Source organism: Nicotiana tabacum, chromosome 4, assembly GCF_000715075.1.
Source record: "Nicotiana tabacum cultivar K326 chromosome 4, ASM71507v2, whole genome shotgun sequence".
NCBI classification, from domain to species: Eukaryota; Viridiplantae; Streptophyta; class Magnoliopsida; order Solanales; family Solanaceae; genus Nicotiana; species Nicotiana tabacum.
In genome coordinates, this window is record NC_134083.1 from 7,145,819 (window position 1) to 7,169,720 (window position 23,902).

General features: G+C 36.2%; 1 protein-coding gene and 1 long non-coding RNA gene across 5 annotated transcripts; one reads left to right on the forward strand and one right to left on the reverse strand.

Moving 5' to 3' along the window:
• Nucleotides 1-1,919: 1,919 nt before the first annotated feature.
• Nucleotides 1,920-3,536, reverse strand: LOC107829516 (uncharacterized). Its single transcript, XM_016656970.2, has one exon. It carries the CDS (start codon nucleotides 2,988-2,990, stop codon nucleotides 2,064-2,066), a length of 927 nt encoding a protein of 308 aa, XP_016512456.1. The 5' UTR covers nucleotides 2,991-3,536; the 3' UTR covers nucleotides 1,920-2,063.
• Nucleotides 3,537-4,053: 517 nt separating this feature from the next.
• Nucleotides 4,054-23,197, forward strand: LOC107829514 (uncharacterized). 4 transcript variants are annotated; one of them, XR_012708480.1, is made up of 7 exons: nucleotides 4,054-4,419; nucleotides 4,515-4,600; nucleotides 10,803-10,917; nucleotides 11,524-11,593; nucleotides 12,992-13,101; nucleotides 17,882-18,034; nucleotides 21,200-23,197. It is a non-coding gene; the product is annotated as an uncharacterized LOC107829514 (long non-coding RNA). The 4 variants fall into 4 exon arrangements; XR_012708479.1 differs by lacking the exon at nucleotides 10,803-10,917 and having other exon boundaries at nucleotides 4,058-4,419; XR_001657950.2 differs by lacking the exon at nucleotides 10,803-10,917 and having other exon boundaries at nucleotides 4,059-4,419; nucleotides 21,502-23,197.
• Nucleotides 23,198-23,902: the final 705 nt, after the last annotated feature.

Below are 23,902 nucleotides of genomic sequence, written 5' to 3' on the forward strand. Positions count from 1 at the left end.
ACTGTCTAGTGCCGACTTGCAACTGCTTCTTTATCTAACACCTTTAGTTGGCTGGCAATTTTTTCGGGTTTTTGCTTTTTTCAAGAGAGAATACAAGTACTGGAATTCTAGCACATAATCCCCAACTTGTTAGGATCCATCTAAAAAGGCTTGTAGCTGTGTAGAAAAGTTTGACTAGTTCCATATACGAGTGTAAAGACATTACACTCATATAGTTTAAAACGAAAGTATATTTAAAAAAGGAGAAAAAAATCACTAATACTTTGCTTGGAGATCAGGATATGGAATAAAAAACGAAAGTATAATACAGTTTCGTGCTTATCTTAGTAGGCGTTTGGACAAAAATATTTTGTAATTTTTGAAAAAAGTATGATTTAGTTAAGTTAAAAACTGGTATTTGGAATTTGAAATTATGTTTGGACACGCATTTCATTTAGAAATAATTTTGCAGTTTTATGAGTGGAGAAAAAAATTGTCTGAAATTTCGAAATTTTATCAAAAACTTGCAAAATTTTATGGACAAATATATATTTTTTTTAAAGAAAATTAGAAAAAAAAAAATTTATGGACAAACGTTATTGGTTGGTTTGTGCACGGCGAAAGAGGGTCTCCGTTTATGGAGATAAAATAGATTTGGATAGGTAGTATTTTTGGGTCACTAACTTTTCTTACTTTTCCGTCTCATTTATTCTTATATTTTTGGGATTTTCACACAAATAGCTAGCTAAATTCACGTCATCTCTAGTTTTCATAGGTCTGTATTCTGAGTTTCTGACTTTTGAAGAAGCGCACAATGGGCTAAAAGCAGGCCCTTAATCAGTTGAGTTGACCCGCTAAATTTGCCATGCCTCGAGGCCCATGCCCACAATAAGGTTTCTGGTTCATCGCTTGTTGAGTGGAGGAATGTAATGCTCTTTTCACAGAAAAAAGAAAGGAAAAATTACGCGACCCATCAAATATTTACACTGTATTTACTATTTCTAGCTATAGTTTTAGTAAATTTACCATTTCTAGCTATATTTAGATTTTATAGCAAATTCATGAAATAAGAGATTAATTGTTTTGAACTGAAACAAGAGAGCAACAAGCTCTCGTAACTCAGTTGGTTAGAGCGCCCGCTTAGTTAGCAGAGGTCGGTCTTGAGTTTGACTCTTAGCAAGAGCATTTTATTTATCTATATTTCATCTTAGTTGTATTCGTTGCACGAATATATATAGTCGATATATGTTGTATCCTTTGTATATATCCTTGTATACAGTCGATACAAGTTATATCCTTTGTATACACCTGATTATAGTTGATACATATTGTATTCGTTGCACGTCTGAATACAAATGACTAATTTCGCAAAGTTATGGATAAATTTTGAATTTCTTTTCACGTCTCACTTACATGGCTATTTTAAAATGGTCGTTATAGACGAAATATGCCAAATAAAACTGTTAGAAGTAAATGATATATATGATGTTTAGGTAACAGTAAGATGTTTTATGAACAAACTTTAACGAAGGGCATGAGTGACTATTTTTTTTTTTTTTTTTTTTTTAACTTAAGAATATTTTTATCAATGTGCTTTGGCCGTTTTAGATTTAAACGCATCTATTCTACCACTGCTTGGCACCAAGTAGCCAAGGGTAAAAAATGGTGTTAGTGAAAATCAAAAGAGCTGATAACAGAATAAGAAAGCTGAAGCATTTGATGCAGAATAATATACAGAACACAACTTACAAAAGTCACAAAGACTTGGAGGGATATAATTTTTCTTCTGAAAGTTTCAGCCAATTTGAAACCGACTCATCTCTAATGAATTTCATACCACACATATATGCTCTGCTTCTTTCATTTACACTCACATGAAGAAGCGGAGCCAGGATTTAAAATTTATAGGTTCCGAAACTTATTATCGAACTCATAGCTCGTTTTGTTACTGAATTCATAATTAAACATTTCTATATTTTTAATGAATTTTCTAATACAAAAATATAATGTAAGTAAAAGTTACTGGTTCGTCCGAACCTGTCAGCAATACTCTCCCTCCCCCTGCTCACATACGTTCTTTTCCATCACTCAATTTTCCACGCACACAAGAAAAGGCAAAAGGGTGAGGCTTTAGAGTGGCTCAACGTTGAATAATACTTCGTATGGTCGCTGCAATCGCTGTCGCCTCCGGCGCTACTTCCCTCTTTGTCACTGTCCAACTCAAGTTCCCCTGGCTTGAAAATAAACAGTCCATGGCTAGAACCAGGTGAACTAAACAACCAAGAATGCACATCCCAAAATACTTGTACATGCTGCTTGTTCACTAGTACTGTCTGATTTCCCCTGAATTTCCACTGCAAGTTCTTTATGTGAATCAAAACAATCCCATCTATACTTATCCACATTTCAGGATCTCTTGGCCCTGAAGTTGAGCTTTCTACGACAATGTCACTTTCTTTTTTGTTTTTGTCAAATTTGGCCCTTGTTGAGAAACTTTTCTTCCCAAATACATGTTCTTTTTTGTAAAACAACAAGGCATCTACTAGAGCTGGTCTTGATTTGGTTCTTTTGTAAGCTTTTTTCTTGTAATCACCTAACAACATGACAACTTCTTCCTCTGAAACTAAGGCAACGTAGAAATCTTTATATGGTTCTGGACTCCCTGAAAATTTTGCTGATCTTAGGTCCCAATATGCCTCCAATTGATTTCCATCTACCTCAAATATTTTGTAACCTTTTTTGGCCCAAAAATGCCAAGGTTTAAGATCAATTTTGCAAGTTTGGTGATCACCGTTTTCTACGCTATCGACGGATATGGTGAGAGAATGATTCATCAAATGCTTTCTCCATATGATTGTCACGTTACGCCAATATCCTCCGATATAAGACTGATAAACACATGTAACGCTACCTTGAGCATTTTTTGGATCTACAGGATCATCTATTAGTTTTTCAGCCAAAGATGGTTGGGAAGAAAATGATTTTGCCCTTGCCGTAACACGATTAGGCATTTCTCAAATTCTCTTTTTCCACCTTCTCAATTTCCTTAACTATTTAGCATAAAATGTATGGGTGAAGGGACAAACATGATCACCCAAAAATACATAGCATTCATGGCTATATATGCTACATGGATGCATAATCTCTAATTAGCCACTCTACATTCAATCTTGAAAATTACCCTTTTATTAATGTTATAATCTCAACATAAATTGGGATTAATAACGTGCATATTACCTTGAGAGGCAAAGTCACTCAGGTTTTTAATTAGGATACCTGCTATTTAAAGCCGCATCGACGTCCTGCTTGTGAAGAAAATTTTCCAGAAATTCTTTGTATTAGTTTTGTGGAATTTAGATGGAATTTCAGACATCAAAATTTGTTTATTATGGAGAAAAATTAAATGGAATTGCTACAGGCTTGGGGGCAAAAGGTTCCCGGGAAGGAAGGACCCTACCCCTAGGTGAGACAAATTTTTACAGGCCTCAATGGTTTTGTTTATTGACTATAATAACGTATAATTCTTTTGATAAATCAAAAGTACTTTATTAATCATATATTAGGACGATCAGAAAAAAAAAAAAAAATAATAATAAAAAAATATATATATCCAATTGGCCTAGCTATTCTTTATTAACTATTCTAGTATTTCGTATCGCTTATATCTTCAATTTGCTTATTTGTGTTCGTTTCTTTGTCAGGTGTTCCGAAAATATATATCAATAACAAAAAAAACAAAAAACATATAGGACTAAAGAATCTAGAAAAATGAACAAACTCATATCACCTATATTTTAAGGTATATGTTCCGGTTGATAAATCACTTATTCAGATTTTGAAATACGCATTTACTTTTCTTTTTGAAATGTATAGTAAGCATTATACCAGAATTTAAACTCTATATATACTAAATGGTACAACGTGAAGTTGCATGTAAATGTAATAAAGAGTAAGATAAGAAATTATTTTATTTATAAACCTCCATTTCTTCTATATTTGTGCACTTTAATTTTTTTTATTCAAGTAAAAAAAGGTGAATTCTTTTTCAGTTATCATAAATACTACAGAAAATTTTAAATTATTCGTAAAAGTAAATTTAAATTTAAAGTAATATTCTTATAAAATAGTTGCCTAAATAAAATGCGACTACTGAACTATCTCTACCATTGTACTACATAGAGTAGTAGTGAATTGAATGGTGTTAAAAAATCGAAGGACGAGAAGGCGACGCCGCCAATGGCGCCGGCGGCGGCTCCACCGCTACCTGGGACAGACATGACGAGCATATGCTTTAGAGCCCAGGTGTGGCTGAATACATATCCGCTGGACCGAAACTTAGTATTCGACTAATTCTGCTCTCTCCCCATTCTACGATTGGACTTGCAATAATGAACAGCTCCGTTCCCGTGCCATTCAGCCGCTCGATTTTTCTCATATCTCGTATGATTCCTTTCCCTCGTTTTTATTCCTTTTTTTTTGTTTGCTTTTATTTTTCCTCATTTTCGCTTAAATCATGGTTGGATTTGATTCTGCAGGAAAATGACGGGCACTGAATAGTGGAATACACGCAGAGTGATGTAATGGAGCCTCCGGGGGCGGGTCAAGGATATGCGGGCCTAAGGTCAAAGTTTAATATATGACCTAAGTTTTTAAAAGATAGTTATAACATACGTTTTATTTGAAATATGTTCTTCTAATTTTTTGAAATACAAAGTTGTTAATAATCTTTTTTATAATCGATTTTCTCTAATTATCTTTATTCAATTGATAATATAGCCAGCTTATTTAATTTTTCTTGAGATATTGTTGATATTAGATAATATTTTATAGAGCAATAGAAGTATAAAATTATTGGAAGCTTAAAAGTATTGTTGAACAATGAAGCTAATGAAATCTTGTAGAAAGAAAGTGAGTAATGAAATATTGGAGAAAGAAGGTGAGTAAGAATATTAAGGAGAAAGACAGAAAATATATAGGGGTTTCTGAAATATAAAGAGATTGGAGAAAAGAAAGATTAACTTGGACATATTAAGAAAGGGAGAGTGAATTTTTGTATATATTATCGAACGAAGGAGTAAAAAGTTGCGAAAACTATTCATCTATACATTTTTAAATATGTCAAATTATTACTTTATTTACATATCTAAAGAGTTCTATTTCATTTTTATATTAAAAACTTTAATTTTTTATTAAAAAGTACTAAATATTATTTTTTAAATACCTATAAACTTATTTTTTTTTAAAATGATGCCCCAAATTTAGGGCCTAAGGCACATGCCTTACCCCTCGTCACGTTAGAGCCGGCCCTGCTCATCTCTTTGTTATTCGCAGGCAAAAGAGGGACAGTAGTCCTGAGAGCGTGTCTGCAATTTTGTGTTTACTGAAGAAACCATAATTTTAGTGGAACCGATAATGGTGATAAGTGTTGAAATTGTCAAAAGTCCCACATCGGTGGATGACAATTTTGAATGGGAATTTCACCCTATAAAAGGAGGCCTAATGTTTAGGATTTAAACACACCTCTCATTTGCCTTTTTTATTTTCTTAAGGCATTTGTATCTTCTCTCTTTAGTATTATTTCACTTGTAATTTTGGAGTGGAATAAAATATTGATTGTGTCCGAGGAAGTAGGCAAAATTAGCCGAACCTTGTAAATTCTGGTGTTCTTTTATTGTTGTCTTATTGTCTTATTTATTATTTAGTGGTTGTCATAATTTTTGGTATAGTAGTTGTGACTCATTCACACTACATACGTTTGGCTTCCGCAACAATTGGTATCAGAGCCAAGGTACTGTCTAAGTATGCTCTGTGGTTGCAGCATAGTCTGATCTTCCACATCAGAAAAGATCTATCTTGGTAACTGAGTCAAGGTTCTGTCTGAGTATGCTCTGTGGTTGCAGCTTAGTCTGATCTTCCACACCAGAAAGGAAATAATCTTGATTTGTGTCGTCAGCTACTAAATAATATTTGTGTCAAAATGGAAGACAATAAACAAGAAGAATCTACATCAAGTGTCAATAATACGTCATCGTTGGCATCTTCGCTTATGACAAGAATTGTGTCAAATGCGAAATTTGTGGTAGAAATTTTTGACGGGTCAGGACATTTTGGGATGTGGCAAGGCGAGGTTCTAGATGTTCTTTTTCAACAAGGGCTAGATCTTGCCATTGAAGAAAAGAAGCCAGATGTTATTGGAGAAGAAGATTGGAAAATTATCAATCGTGTTGCTTGCGGTACCATTCGATCCTACCTTGCTAGAGAGCAGAAATATCCATACACAAAGGAAACTTCTGCAAGTAAATTATGGAAAGCACTGGAGGATAAATTTTTGAAGAAAAACAGTCAAAATAAATTGTACATGAAGAAGAGACTGTTTCGCTTCACCTATGTTCCTGGTACCACAATGAATGAACATATCACCAGTTTCAATAAGTTGGTCACAGATTTGCAAAATATGGATGCAACTTTTGATGATGGTGACTTGGCCTTGATGTTGTTGGGGTCACTTCCTAATGAGTACGAGCACCTTGAAACTACTCTACTCCATGGAAATGACGAAATTTCTCTCAGAGAAGTTTGTTCGGCTTTGTACAGCTATGAACAAAGAAAGGGAGAAAAACAGATGGGCGGAGAAGGAGAAGCACTAATTGTGAGGGGTCGTCCTCAAAATCAAACGAGGACTAAGAAAGGAAGATCCAAGTCGAGATCTAGACCCAGCAAAGATGAATGTGCCTTTTGACGAGAAAAGGGGCACTGGAAGAAAGACTGTCCGAAGTTGAAGAATAAGGCTAGACATAACAATGGAAAGGCCATTATGGATTCAAATGTAGCTGATTGTGATGATTCAGACTTCTCATTAGTTACAACAGAGTTATCAACATCATCAGACATATGGTTGATGGACTCGGCTTGTAGCTATCATATGTGTCCCAACAAGGACTGGTTCGTGAATTTTCAAGAAGGAGAATATGGAGTCATCCACACAACGGATAACAGCCCTCTTACCTCATATGGCATTGGTTCAATAAGATTAAGAAGCCATGGTGGAATGATCAGAACATTAACAGATGTTCGATATGTACCGGGTTTGAAGAAGAATCTTATCTCTGTGGGAGCCCTAGAATCAAAAGGGTTCAAAATCATTGCAGAAAATGGAGTGATGAGAATATGCTCCGGTGCACTAGCGGTAATGAAGGCCAATCGGAAGAACAATAACATGTACCGCTATCGTGGTAGTACAGTTATTGGGACAGCGACAGTGACATCCAGTGATGACAAAGAGGCAGAAGAAACCAGGCTATGGCACATGCGCTTGGGACATGCTGGAGGGAAATCCTTGAAAGCTCTATCTGATCAAGGATTGTTAAAAGGCGTAAAGACTTGCAACTTGGAGTTTTGCGAGCATTGTGTCAAAGGGAAACAGACAAGGGTTAAATTTGGTACATCGATCCATAATACTAAAGGCATTTTGGATTATGTACACTCTGATGTTTGGGGTCCTTCCAAAACACCTTCATTGGGTGGGAAGCACTATTTTGTAACCTTTGTTGATGATTTTTCCCGAAGAGTGTGGGTGTATACAATGAAGAGGAAAGATGAAGTGTTGAGAATTTTTCTCAAATGGAAAACGATGGTGGAGAATCAAACATGCAGGAGGATCAAGTGTATTCGCACAGACAATGGAGGTGAATACAAAAATGATCATTTCAATAAGGTCTGTGAAAATGATGGCATCGTCCGTCACTTTACTGTCAGACATACACCACAATAGAATGGAGTGGCAGAACGTATGAGCCGGAATTTACTGGAGAAGGTACGGTGTATGTTGTCCAATGCTGGCTTGGGCAAAGAATTTTGGGCTGAGGCAATTACATATGCATGCCACCTCATTAGTCGTCTACCATCTGCTGCCATTGATGGCAAGACACCATTTGAAAAATGGTATGGAAAACCTGCTGAAGATTATGACTCTTTGCACGTGTTTGGCTCAATTGCATACTATCATGTGAAAGAGTCAAAATTGGATCCGAGAGCAAAGAAGGCTATATTTATGGGGATTACTTCTGGAGTCAAAAGATACCGCTTATGGTGTCCAGAGACAAGGAATATTATATTCAGAAGAGATGTTACCTTTGATGAATCTGCCATAACAGATAAGGTGACAGTTGAAGATGTCAAACAAACTGGTGGTGCATCAAAGCAGGTGGAGTTTGAGGAAAAATTTATTTTTCCTACGCAAGAAGCAGAGGAGGAAACAAATGAAGATTACCCTCTGGAAGAAGAGCCAGTAGAGAGGGAGATTCCAACTCAGGAACCTCGACAACAACTTGAATCAATAGCAACCAACAGGCCAAAAAGGACAATAACGAAACCTGTTCGTCTCATAGAGATGGTTGCTTGTGCAACCTCAATTGTAGCTGATGGTGTTCCTACCACTTATAAAGACGCAATCCAAAGTTCAGAAGAAGATAAGTGGAGGATTGCCATGAATGAAGAAATGCAGTCCCTTCATCAGAATCATACATGGAAATTGGCTAATCTCCCGAAGGGAAAGAAAGCAATTGGGTGCAAATGGGTATTTGCAAAGAAAGAAGGATTTCCTAACCAAGAAGATGTTCGCTACAAAGCAAGATTGGTGGCCAAAGGATATGCTCAAAAGGAGGGAATTGATTACAATGAAGTATTTTCTCCAGTTGTAAAACATTCCTCCATTAGAATTATGTTGGCTTTGGTAGCACAGTTGGATTTGGAACTAGTTCGTTTTTACATGAAAACTTGGAGGAGGAAATCTACATGACTCAGCCAGAAGGATTCAAAGTTGCTGGAAAAGAAAATATGGTATGCAAACTTGAAAAATCGTTGTACGGATTGAAACAATCTTCTAGACAATGGTACAAGCGATTTGACAAATTTATGTTGCGGCAAGGGTACAAGAGAAGCAAATACGATCATTGTGTGTATTTGCGCAAACTTAATGATGGTTCCTTTGCATATCTTCTCCTATATGTTGATGATATGTTGATAACTTCCAAGAATTCGGAAAAAATTGATAAGTTGAAGATTCAACTGAAGAAGGAGTTCGAGATGAAGGATCTGGGTGAGGCAAAGAAATTTTTTGGCATGGAGATAATAAGAGATAGACGTTCAAAGAAACTCTGTTTATCTCAGAAAGAATATTTGAAGAGAGTACTACAGCGTTTTGGCATAGATAAGAAGACTAAGCCAATTAGTACGCCACTTGCTCCCCATTTTAAGCTAAGTACTACTATGTCGCCAAAGGATGAAACTGAACAGGAGTATATGTCAAGGGTACCATACGCAAATGCTGTTGGTAGCTTGATGTATGCAATGGTTTGTACGAGACCTGACATTTCACAAGCCGTTGGAGTTATTAGCAGATATATGCATAATCCAGGAAAGGAGCATTGGCAAGCTGTGAAATGGATTCTACGGTATATTCATAGTACTGTAGATGTTGGGTTAGTTTTTGAGCAGGAAGGTAATCGGTCTGTAGTTGGATATTGTGACTCAGATTTTGCGGGTGATCTGGACAAACGAAGGTCAACTACTGGTTATGTGTTTACTTTTGCAAAGGCACCAGTTAGTTGGAAGTCTACTTTGCAGTCAACAGTTGCTTTGTCTACAACAGAGGCAGAGTACATGGCTATTACAGAGGCTGTGAAGGAGACAATTTGGCTTCGGGGGTTGCTAAAGGAGCTTGGTATTGAACAAAAAAATATTACAATTTTTTGTGATAGTCAAAGTGCTATTCAATTAGCGAAGAACCAAGTTTATCATGCAAGGACGAAGCACATTGATGTTCGGTATCATTTCGTACAAGAAATCATAGAAGAAGGTGGAGTCACGGTGAAGAAAATTTATACTACGGAGAACCCTGCTGATATGCTAACAAAAGTGGTGACTACGGTCAAGTTTCAACATTGTTTGGATTTGATCAACATTGTTGAACACTAAAGATTGAAGATGAAGACACAACCAAAATTTGTTATTGAGAGAAAATTGAAGATGTGGAATTTTGCCAAGGTGGAGATTTGTTGAAATTGTCAAAAGTCCCACATCGGTGGATGACAATTTTGAATGGGAATTTCACCCTATAAAAGGAGGCCTAATGTTTAGGATTTAAACACACCTCTCATTTGCCTTTTTTATCTTCTTAAGGCATTTGTATCTTCTCTCTTTAGTATTATTTCACTTGTAATTTTGGAGTGGAATAAAATATTGATTGTGTCCGAGGAAGTAGGCAAAATTGGCCGAACCTCGTAAATTCTGGTATTCTTTTATTGTTGTCTTATTGTCTTGTTTATTATTTAGTGGTTGTCATAATTTTTGGTATAGTAGTTGTGACTCATTCACACTATATACATTTGGCTTCCGCAACAATAAGATGATACTGCATATTTCCGCCAAACAAAAGAGAGAGATACATATATATATATATCATATTGGCATTCTTTGTCTTTTGCAGTAGTACTATGAGAAATATCTATGTTGATTCTTTGTTTTTGCTTTTGTTGTTCGAGCTGAATTACATCCACCCTCTCACGGCCGAAGGCTCCGCAACACGTTGGAGAGCTTTTAGATCCCGCCCTAAAACGCCCATTCCCCTAGAGTTCCGAAGTGATTCTCATTCTCACCGCAACCTTCTTAAGCCGAAAGAAATTCCGATCGGTCCGGAGGGACGGGGAGGGTGGCAGCTTAGCCTTCTTCTCCCTTGCGGATCTATTACAACTAGCGATTCTGATAAACATTATTATAGAAATTGGGCCCTTTTTGAATACATTTGACTTGGTGCTCACTTGTAGGAAGATTCCCTGCTCTGAAGTCAAGTCTTTTTTGGAGCTCCTTCCAAAGAGGTTGGGATTAGACTTTCAATTGGATGTGTCCCGGTCAAATCGTTAACGACAGATCCCTGCAGACGTACTACTCTACTTTTGATATGAGTTAATTCGGCATCAGATGTTGTAAAATATCATTACAAGCTCTGGTTTCTGTTTCTTGATTTGTGTAATTAAGATGTATTTTGATTCTTAAAAGGAACTTTTGAAGTCTGCATGACATGGGTCGGGTGTTTCTTGGTAATTTTGGATCTCTGGGAAGTTAATGTAGTAAGAAATTCAGTAAGCTATATCTCAATGATCTCAGCTAAGTGATGCAGTTTGGTTGTTGATGTTAAGGTGGTTTGCTTGGTCTGGGGATGTAGTTTTTCTAACTTCTTTTTCATAAGGGATGGAGTTTTTCTTAACTTTAAGAGGAATCCGAAAGAATAGCGAGAAAAGGAAGTAGCTACTGGGGGAGAGACACTAGGAGTTCCATCTAGAAATTTCATTTGGAGGGAAACTCTAAAGAGGAATAATGCAACAAGAATCAGCATTGGAGGGAAACTCTTAGAGGGGAAAGCTGGTCCAAATTTTGGTTGCTGTGCTACGGGATATCACTAATTATTTTTGTGTCAGTCGAAGAATTCAATAATGGAATATCAATGGCCCGTTTGATGTTCATCATCTTCATTTACTTATTTGACAGGGACGTGCTCTATATAATATATCAAAAGCTCTCAGTACTGCGTCCTCAAAGTTGGAAAAGATTGGATATGGTATCTTGACATCCCTTAACTTTTACCTTTCCATTCTTTTTAATTTTCTCGTGTGTGGGTGTTTTGGGTAGGGCAGCATAAGGATGTGTAATGAAAACCAGATACTTCCAAGTTGTAGGAAACAAACTGGAGCAATAGTATATGGTTTTATGGTTGTACCGCACTCTTCTCTGCATGCTTAACAGTTTAAGCTAGTCTACCCACATGACATATCATGACCAGTGTAGAGGTGCTGACTTTTTTTAATCCTTTTCCTTTTTGTTGTATTTCTCATTTCTGTGTTGGTTATATGGCAATCATAATTGTGTAGCACTTTTCACTTGAAAGATCTGTTGTGTGGTATTTGAATCATGTTTGGCGTTATATACTTTTTTGTGGTCTGTGATTATCATGCTATGTATTTCTTCAACTCCTGTCCATGACTCTAATTCCCACTTTATGAAGAGTATTTCCTCAATATACATTTGGTTAGCTCGTAACATCATTTTCTGATATTTGTTTCAAATTCAGTAATTTGTTGCTTAAAAGGGAACTTTTTATGCCCACATATTACAGGCATGAGAACTCGTCTAAAACTGATATCATGGCTGAGCTTGGAGGTGTTCTTGCATTCTTTGATATTAATAAGGATCTCTAATAACCTTTTCAGGAAATCTTTGAAGTTTCAATAAAAACCTTTTTAGACATCATGAGCTTGATCTAACTTAGGACAATTTTGGCAACATGATCTTCTGTACCTGTCCTTGAGTTGGGAATCCTTTTTTCCAGAACGATTTGATGGCATATGCATTATTGGGGGAGACGAAGGATTAAATTCAGTTTTATCGGGATGCCAAGAGAGTTTAACTTCTGTGCCAGAATAAACTTTTTGAAACTAGTCTCTTTCTGATTCGCTGATGTGAGTAAATATTGAAAACTAAACAGTCTATTTTAACTTGTTTATAGAGAAAGGTTTACTAGATATGTGAACACCTTTCCCTCACTCCTACCCACCCATCCCAAAAAGAAGGGAAAAGAAAGTAGTAGAGAGCGAGCTCTTTTACCAATTCTGTAGTACTAACTTTTAAGGGCATGAGTGAAAACAAGAATTGTGTGAGGGCTCCTATGACACTAAATGTCTGATTCAGAATATTGCCATTTAGTTGTCAGGTTGGAGTTAGATCTCTGTTTGCCTTAATATCTTTTTGATAAGTCCAACCTGTGTGTATATTTTGTTGTTCATATATATGTTCTAACAAGAATTCTTCGAATTATGACTTGCATCTTTCTCACGATGCAAAATCATACACGTATATTGTTTAGATAACAATCTACCATTCAGGTTGCAATTTATAGTTAATATCCATTTTACTGTTAGTTCATTGTTTTGATTCTATTCAATATAAATTTCTTTTGCAGTGGATTCTGAAAATGAGAGTTCAGCATCTGAAACTAAGCCCGCTAAAGAGACTATTGACTTCAAGGGACTTAGGCGAGTTGATCACATCCTAGCTTCTCTACAACAGAAGGTAAAATGCCTCAACACAGGAACAATAGTGTTTTCCGATGTGGTTTTCTTACCCTTAGATAAACGTGTTACTGACTTGTCCAATTCATCCTAAAGTATGAGGCAGCCAACATTTGTGTTAAGGAGATATGATGTTGAGAGAATTCGATAGTTTTCTATTGAGTACATTGTTGAATATATATACAACAGTCTACAACACACTATAGAAGACTAGGGAGATAAGGTAACTAATAGAACAATCATATATCCTAAAATATAGCTAACGGAACATAGCTATCCTAACTAATAAAGATTGCTATCCTAACTTATAGAGATTGAACTTTATCTCTAACATCCCCCTCAAGCTAAAAAGGTTTGTCCAAGATTCTTAGCTTGCCTTTGATCTGTTGAAATCGGCTGGTGGACAAATGTTTAGTAAAAATGTCTGCCAATTGGTCCATGGAAGATATAAACTGCACAGATATATGACCAACCTTGACTTGTTCTCTGACAAAGTGAAAATCAACTTCGACGTGCTTCGTTCGAGTTTTAAAACATGGATTAACTGCTAGATATGAAGCTCCAATGTTGTCACACCAGATGATTGTGGGGTTATGTATTGGCTGTTTGAGCTCTTGAAGAAGGGAACGAAGCCAAATTATTTCTGCTGTGGTATTGGCGACAGATCGATACTCAGCCTCTGTCGATGATCGAGCAACTGTTGGTTGTTTCTTAGCTGACCAAGAAATTAAGTTTGGTCCCATATACACAGCAAAACCTCCTATGGATCTCATGTCATCCGTGTTACCCGCCCAATCAGCATCACAAAAAGCTTGAAGTTGGGAGCTGGTTGAATGAGTAATGAAGAGTCCTTGATGCAAAGTGGCTTTGACATATCGAAGAACACGCTTGCAAGCTGTCCAGTGAGTGGTTGTTGGTGCAGATAAAAATTGACATAATTTATTCACAGCAAAAGCCAAGTCTGGACGAGTTAAACAAGCACATTGTAATGCCCCCACTGTTTTCCTGTAAATCTGGGGATCAATCAACGGCTCGCCTTCTTCAAGTTGCAGGTTACATGTGCTAGCCATATGAGACTTGACAGATGTGGCATTTTCCATGTGAGTAATGGCGAGAAGATCCTGAAGGTATTTTTGTTGAGATAGAATAATACAATTGCTGAGATATCCAACTTCGATTCCCAGGAAGTAGTGAAGTATTCCGAGATCTCGCAACTTAAATTCTTTGGACAAATGAGTGATGCATGTACGAACTGCATTTGAGTTACTCCATGTGATAATAATATCATCGACATAGACAAGGATATAAAGAACATCCCTGTTTTGCTGTTTGATAAAGAGCGAGGAGTCGGTATGAGAACCTGCAAAACCAATGGTTAGAAGATAAGAACTAAGTCTGTGATACCAAGCCCATGGGGCTTGCTTAAGGCCATATATTGATTTCCTCAATTTGCACACATAATCAGGACATCGTTGATCGATAAAGTCCGGAGGTTGGGACATATATACATCCTCTTCTAAATTTTCATATGTCCAATTGTTGAAGAATCCATTTATTGGAGACTGCCAAGGAAAGAACAACTCAGACTATTGTAGGCTTGATAACCGGACTGAAAGTGGCATCATAATCTATTCCCTCAACTTGACTATAGCCTTTGGCTACCAAGCGAGCCTTGCATTGCTCTATGCTTCCATCATGATGGTGTTTGAGTCTAAAAACCCATTTACAACCAACAATATTGGAATGTGATGGTTTAGGAACAAGTTCCCATGTTTGGTGTTGTATCAAATCAGTGATTTGAGAGCTCATAGCCTCTCTCCATGCGGGAACATTGAGTGCTTTTGTGTTGCATGTTGGTTCTGAAAGAGTAACAGAGGAAGATTGAACTTTATCATTCGAAACAGACATGAAAGCTAGTGTCTTCTTCTTGGGATTTTGTCTTAGAACCATTGGATGAGTGCGTCCAGGTGGTTGTGATGGCTCATTAGTTGGAAGGACATCCAGTTGCTGTTCCAAAGGAGAATTAATTTGATCTTGAGAAGCACTAGGAGATGATAAGCTAAAACCAGAATTATTGTTGTAAGAAGAATCAGTAGAATTATATGAAAGTGTCGAAGAGGATGGTACATTTGAATCGGGTTGCGGTATTGACACAATTAATGTGAGCCGAGTAGAATTAAATTGCTCTGGAGGGGTGCCTAGGATAGATGAATCAGATAACTTTTTCTCCTTATATAAAAAGCGGGTCTCATCAATACAAACATGCCTACTAAGATAAATTTTATTATCCTGAGGATTAAAGCACACATACCCTTGATGGTCCTTGGCGTATCCGAGAAAAACACAAGCCGCAGTTCTATAGGAGAACTTGTGTTGATTGTAGGGACGTAACAAGGGATAGACAGTACAACCAAAGACACGAAGAAATCCATAATCTGGTGAAGTGCCATGAAGTTTTTCAAATGGTGAGATATGTTGAAGTACTTGAGTAGGGAGCCTGTTAACTAAGTACGCAGCAGTGTGCATAGCGAAGTTCCAAAATCTGGATGGAACTGCAGATTGAGCGAGGAGGGTGAGGCATGTGTCCACTAGGTGTCGGATTTTCCTTTCAATTTGACCATTTTGCTGATGTGTATGAGGACAAGTAATGCGATGTTGAATACCATTTTCCTTCTGATAAGTACTGACCGTACAAAATTCACCACCCCAATCTTATTGGAAATTGATAATTTTGGTTTGAAACTGTTTTTCAACCAATCTGTGGAATTCGACAAAAGTAGAGAGAACTTCATTTTTCTGCTTAATTGGAAATAGCCAACAATACCGAGAGAAGTCATCCACAAATAGAACAAAATATTTGTCTCCATAAAAAGATAAGTTGGGAGCTGGTCTCCATGAATCAATTCTAATGGTTTACTAGCAATAGAACCAGTAACAGGTATAGAAATTTGACTATGTTTGCCTAAACAACAAGCTTCACAAAGACCAGATGATTTTATTGAATGACTAGGCAAACTAAATTTATTAACAATAAAAGAGACTATTGATTGTTGAGGATGACCGAGCCGAGCATGCCAATCTGTGGTGCAACAGTCCGAAATGATTTGAAAGCCTTGCTAGTTCTTGCAATGTCGTCTGATACAGCAATAGGAAGCCTGTAAACTCCGCCGTCAGCTGGTCCCTTCAACAACACCTTTTTATTTGTCTAATGCTTCACAGTAAACCCAACACAGTCAAATTTAAAGGAGCATTGATTATCTTTAGCAAATTTATTAACAGACAACAATTGTTGTTGTATGGCAGGCACATGTAAAACACTTTTCAAATGTAATTGATTATTACCAGAAGATAGTGTAGTGTGACCAATGTTTTTAATGTGCAAACCATGTCCATTACCTATAGTAACTTTGTCAGGCCCTTTCTACTCCTCAGAGATTTCAAGTACAGACAAATCAGGTGTCATATGATGGGAAGCCACAGTGTCATGAAACCAATCATTGGAAGAGGCATTAACATTGGCGGTATTGGCAGTGATTTTATCAGTATTAGTATCATAACGTTTGCGACACCACTTCACTTGATGATTGTTGAGTCCACAGATCTGACAAGGATTAGGAAACCACTTCTTATTTCCTTTAAAGTAAGCACCATTGTTTCTGTAACCATTATTTTTCTGGGAGCTTTGGTGGAATTGGCGAGCCGATGAAGTGTGTTGTCGAGCAACATTGGCAACATCAGAGATTGGTATGCGAGAGTTCTGCAATAGGATTTCATGAGCCATAAGTCTACCAGAAAGATCAGAAAATGATATCTGTGGTTTTTCTGCAGATAGCGTTGATAATCGGAAGGAAGTAACCGGAAGATGGTGGCATTGAATTCTTCGGGAGATACTGGTGTTCCAGCAGCAACAAGCTCGTCAGCGATAGCTTTAGCTTTGCGTAGAAATTGAGCCATTGGTTTGTCACCAAGAGTCATGTTTTGCAAGGTGATGTGCAATTGGACTCTTCTAGCGCTGTTGCTTATACCAAATGCATTTGAGAGAGCTTCCCAAGCTTCAAAGGCAGTATCTAAACCAGTCACATAAGGAAAAATTTCCTCGGTTAAAGATGATAAGATCCAACTCAGTAAGAGTTGGTCTTCTTGTAACCACTTACCACTTTAAATAATCAGAATTTGGTTTTGATTGATTGTTGTGGCATTGATGATGGTAGAGGGAGGTGTCGGTGTACCATTGATATGATTGAAAAGATTATAGCATTTGATGATAGGAACAAACTGAGTTTTCCAAGTCAGGTTGTTTGTTGGTTTGAGTTTTATTGAAAAAGAGAGTTGAGCATGAGGTAAAGTAGCAAAAAGACTTGGAGTGGTTAAGGTTATTATTGCAGAGGTGGTGGAATCTGAAAGTTGGGAAGTTGATGCCATGGTAGGCTCTGGTACCATGTTATAAGATATGATGTTGAGAGAATTCGATAGTTTTCTATTGAGTACATTGTTGAATATATATACAACAGTCTACAACACACTATAGAAGACTAGGGAGATAAGGTAACTAATAGAACAATCTTATATCCTAAAATATAGGTAACAGAACATAGCTATCCTAACTAATAGAGATTGCTATCCTAACTTATAGAAATTGAACTTTATCTCTAACAGTGAAGTACTTAGCCTGGAAGTATCTTAAAGTTTTATTTGCTGTTTCAGGCTTCATTGACGGCTAAATTCGTCTTAAAATTCAATAAAACAAGTTCTATAACTGAGACTTATTTTTGTCTTTGCAGCTGCCACCTGCACCTTGGACTAGGTTGTCCGAAATAATCTAGTGTGATGGTCTAACCAAGATGTTCGTTCACCAGGGATTCTGCTGCAGATTATTTGGTATTGAATCCAATGGTATGGTAAGATTGCTCGGCAAGAACTTGCCACGATGCAAGGTAAGATCTGCACTAGATAATTATGTTTTACATTTTGATTTCCTAGACTAGGAAACACGGACGGAGCTAGGGAGGCAGAAGGGGGTAAATATTTTCACTTTTTAATTTTTTGAATCTACACTATTAGGATATATAAATTGGAGCAAGTAGAAGAAACCGTCATCGGGGATTGTTCATTACTGGAATTGCCTCCTATAATCTGACTCTTCCGCTTATATCTCAAGTTTGCAATTCAACTCACTATACTGCATCGTCGATGGGCAAGCCCAACTATTTATTATAGTCTTTAAATGATTTGTTATCAAATCCATATATCGTGTTATTATACTAGTCATCTCATCATTAATCAATTAATTTGTCACACAAACCCTTACTTTTTGTATGGATATGTTCCTTTTGCAAAATTTGAAAGGTGGATGAGCGTGGATGTTGGGTTATAGTTCGTTATTTCACCATGTTTTAATTATTTTGACTCAAGCAAACTTAGGGCAAGTTGAATAATGATCCATTTATTGTATTGATTCATTTTGACTCACTCAAATTTAATTCAACTTGCTACACGCGCATTTGCCACCTCTTTAGTGAGGTTGAGTCATGTGGAATTCTTCTTCTTAACAAAGCGGTCGTCCAGTGCTCCTAGTTCACTTTTTTCTATTATATAGAAGAGCGAAGTGGAGGTCGACCAAGGGTAGAATAGTAATTTAGACGTCTCTATTAAAATGGTGCTTTTTGTCCTTCTTTTGTCTTTCTCATTCTAAAATTCAGACGCTCATTTCATACTACTCTTTCACTTCTCTTCATCTTCTCAGCTAGCTCTCCCTATTTCAGGTATGCTTTTCTTTAATTTTTTCTCAAATCTTCTTCCAACTCTTTTCAGATTTTCCAATGTCATAGGTTCATTCATAGCTAAAATTCATGCCTGCTGTTGCTATGGTTCTGCCTAAGGGTGGCAAGTGGGCCGGTCCAGGTCCAGGTCCAGGTCCGGGACCGCGGGCCAAATGGGTCAAACGGGTTAGGACCGTTTGGCTCGGTTTTAGTGGGCCTAGGCCGGTCTCGTGGGCCGGTCCTATGATTTGGGGCCGTCAGGCCAGGGACCGTTTAGCCCGCCAGGGCCCGGGACCGGCCCGGTCCTTTAACGGGCCAAACGGTCCCAACGGCTATTTTTTTTTTTTAAAAAGTAGTCGTTTGGGCTTCCAACATAGCCGTTGGCTATTTGCAAAATAGCAATTTAACCCCCCAACTTTGTTTTAACCCCAAACTTTTTATAATTACACTTATTCCCTATTTTCAACTATAAATACCCCCTCATTCTTTCATTTTCTCACAAAATCATCAATCTCTCTCTAATTTTCTTCTATATTGCTATTATTACTTACTTAATTGTTACAATTTGTGAAAAAATTGTGAAATTGGTGAATTGAAGTCTTCAATGATATTCAACAAGTTGTTCGTCAATTCAGTAAACTCGTTCCAACTCATAATATATATATATATATATATATATATATATATATATATATATACTATACTATATATACATCTTATATATATACTATACTATATATACATCTTATATACTATATATAAGATGTATATATAGCTTATCGAATATAGCTTTTATATATATATACTATATATACATCTTATATACTATATATATTCGATATTAAATATTGAATATTAAAATTTAGGTCACAATTCTATAATAAAATTTACAAAGTATTGTCTTAGATATTTTTTTAACATCCTTTTGTCTCTAATATCTATTTAATTTAATTTTTTTTTAAAAAAAATATGTTGGGCCCACTTAGCCTGTTTAGCCCGCGGGCCGGGACCGTTTAGCCCGGGACCAAACGGTCCCGGTCCGGTCAATACAAAAAGCCCGTTTAGGCCCGGGCCCGTTTGGTTTGGGACTGGCCCGGGACCGTTTGGACCGGCCCACTTGTCCAGCCCTAGTTCTGCCCTAACTCTCTCTTCAGTGTTCTTTGGCCTTCACTTTATTCATTTCAAAGACTACTCTTTCAGTTCTTTTCGTCTTCCCTGTTGGATGTTACAATTAATTTCGGTTATGATTTTGTTTCAATATTTGTCCAATTTTGTTTTTCAATTCTCTTCGCACTTTCCAATTCTTTTCCCACTTTCTGCCCTACTTTGGTAAATTATTACTAATTCTCAAGTTGGTAATTTGTTAAATCTGTCATTAGCTAGAATAGTCTTGATTTTTTCATATTTTAAGATGCTAGATATTTTGCCTATACATCTTAATGTCAAGAGAGACTAAAATGGATTTTCAGACTTTTGAGCATAATCCTCTTATGCTACTTGAAATCATGGTACAACTCCTCATTTGTTCACTTTTTGTTTCTTATTCAGGTGTATTCTATGCTTTGGATATTTATGCTTCTACAACTGTTAAAGAATTCCCTAAAAAAAATTTAACTTTGAATTCTTGATTTTGGCTACAAAAATTAAACATGTAATTCAAATCTCAATCTTTAGAAACATATTTAGGGAATAGAAATGTTGCAGATATGTTGAATATGAATCATAACAACGATGAGACCTTTGAAAAAATACTTGTTGACAAATTAAAAGGACTAAGAGATGTGAATTACACAAACTAAATTGACTGCACATTAAGATTCTTGAAGCTCAAAAAAAAAAGTTACCACTTTATTGTTTTCAAGATACGTCATCATCTGATTTTTTCAAAGATCATCTTCCTTATTTTGTGCAAGAGACCAGGGATTATCATACACTCTTTCTTAGATATCATCTAATTTAGGAGACGTACTCCAATAAAAGAGGGTTCTTAAATTCCTAAAATTCTATGTACTAGCAGAAGTTGATTGTCATTTTTTTTGAGCTTTTAGATGGTATATGCAAGGTAATTGATTGTTTTAATAAAAAGTCCTTTTTGATGGAATTGAATCTTAGACCCCACAGTACCGGAAGGCTTGGAGTAGTTAAGAGGGCTTTTTTTGTTCTATTTTGTTGAGAAAAATGGTCATTTAATTAAAATTTATTTCTTTTTCTTTTAAGTGATTGGACGAGCTTATGAGATCAGTATGTTGACATAGCAATTTAAGAGACTTGAAATAGTTGCTATATATTCATGGAGTTGTCAAGTATATATATTCTAATAGATATTGAATCTTTCACTAGGTGTCGTCAAAGAAATATTTAAATGGTGCACCCTAGAGGTATTGATTTTATCTCCTCTAACTAAAACCATTGATTGTATGGATACATGCAGCTCAGATAGTTCCATTAAAATGTAAGTTGGTTCTCAGTCTCTCTTTGCATCTATGCCTGCTAAAATACACTTTTGTGCTTGATTGTTTAACTTTCTATTTGATAACATCTCATTTTCTTAAAACTTCTTCTGTTTGTTGTTTGTTATGCATCCCTATGACCTATATGCATTATCTCTTACAGAAAGATTGAAACTAATATTTTTTTATCAGGTGACATCTTGGGATGTTAATTGAGTATTGCAGTAGAAAGGAAGAAGGTCGATTAGTCTTGGAAACATGCATTACAGTTAGATAGAGGATTAATCCATGTTATATAAAAATGGTGCATCCGGCACATGAAGTTATTTGCAAGTTGTCTTCAAGAAAAATTCTATTGAATTTGCATTTTGGTTACTGAAATACTACTTCTTTATGGCATCTATTACTTTTAGTTGAAAGATGTAATTAACTTGAGAAATAAGCTGCTAATGACACGCTACATGAAAAAAAGAATTATATAACCAGTCTAATGTCTGCTAATGACAAGAGCGGTTTGCTCTAGTGGTGAGCACCCTACACTTCCAACTAAGAGGTTGTGAGTTCGAGTCACTCCAAGAGCAAGGTGGGGAGTTCTTGGAGAAAGGGAGCCGAGGGTCTATCGGAAATAGCCTCTTTACCCCAGGGTAGGGATAAGGTCTGCGTACACACTACCCTCCCCAAATCCCACTAGTGGGATTATACTGGGTTGTTGTTGTTGTCTGGTTTGTTGATTCTGAGAAACAACTAATTTTTTTTACTTAGCTCTATACTTTTTAAGTAGTCAAACATCATTAGAGGATTTTGACCAAGTGCACAGTCAAAATCTGTATTGCACTTCTCTAAGCCATAATTATATGAAATTTATGCTTAAATTCTTTCTATAATTTGATAGGTTATGATGTGTTGTTGAAACCTTAGTTGTGAATATATTTCTTAGTTTCATTAAGGATAGTAAAGACAAAGTTGTCTAAGAGGAAATGGTAGTGATCCATGTGTGTTGGAAAATTATGGTGAAGTTTATAATTGGGCCTTTAAATGCTGATGTTGCTATATGATTGCGCACATTTCTTAGACGGGTTCCAGAAAGGCATATAGAAGGCATAAAGAAATCGAATATGAAAGATGAGAATGAGTATCTGCTTCAAAGTTGCTTCATATATCACTAAGCTGATGAATCTATCTCTCTTGCAAAAAGTTATTACGAAGTATGATTGAGATTGAAAAAACAATGAGAGTTAGCTAGATCGTGTGAATTTGGTCCTTTGCTAGATTGTGCCAGCAATGTAGAATATATGGATGGATATCTAGCTTAGCCAGAAGGACAAGTAGTGCAAGTCCCTCGAGCCATATGCACATATCAACACTATGTTGGTGATGCTGCTTGGAGGCATTTAGAATTTATCTTAGCCAATATGGTAGCTACTAAATAAAATTTCTTATCATCTCATCCAATGATGATAGAAACTTTCTACATCTCAATGATAATAGAGTCAACTATGTGGCTTTGCAGAGTGCGAAAGGAAGGCAAAAAATTGCTTTGGTGGCCGGGATGGTAGCAATAGTAGAAATGACAGGAGATCGAGTAGTGTCTTTAATGTGAAGTTAATGATAAAGAAAATCGGCAAGCAAAAGCAATCTGGTTCTGTATACTTGTGGAATGATGAGTTCCATTAACGTTTCATGACATGCCTTTTAAGCATTGTAGTTTTTTTGCTTTTGAATTAGTAACATGTTATGTCTTTTTATGGCATTTAGCTTTTTTGAATTTAAAATTGTAATTTCAAGAAATAAAGTAAACTGTTATGCCAAAGAATATTTTTTATGTACTGTATACAGCCAAATATTACATATTCTGTGTTTGCATACAATTTTACCATTCAGCAATTGAGTTCCTGTATTGCAACTATTATAATTATTTTTTTGCTATAATCAATTTTATGTGAAATTTAATTATGCTATCACTGTCGGAGCCGTTCCCCGCGTTGGGCCCGTGGCAACACGGGCAATCGTAATCTAGTTTAACATAGAAAAGACTTGGAGTCTCCCCTCCTTGTACCTTGAGCACTTTAACTACCTTAGCAAGTGTAAGGTTCAGTCGAGTCTTATGTATTGTTTATTTTGGAATATATGAATCTTAATGCATTCTACTGTCCGAAGAAAAAAGAGGAAGAAAAGGAGTTCCAAACACTTGTAGATAGGGATGCACATGGACCGGGTTGGTTCGGTTTTTATCAACACCAAACCAAACCAATTATATCGGTTTGGATTGGTTCGGTTTTGTCGGGTTTTTGGGTTTTTTGTTACTTAAATATTATTACAATCTTACTTTGTTAAATATTTGATAAGTAAATATATATTTAGTAAAAATCTAAAAAAATTGACAAGAATATTATTGATTAAAATATTCTTATGGGAGAATTCTATTAGTAACACATAATAGTTATTTTTTTAGTCGTCTGACAATAACTTTTCGTTGATGTACACTTTCAGGTTAACCAAATTTAGTAATTAAACATAAAAATCAATATGATACATAAATATTAATAATCACTTCATATTTGAAAAAGATATAAGAATTTAATAGATCTTAACA

Excerpts from the sequence above, each read along its gene's own strand:
- LOC107829516 (XM_016656970.2), bottom strand. The coding sequence starts at position 2,990 with ATGCCTAATCGTGTTACGGCAAGGGCAAAATCATTTTCTTCCCAACCA.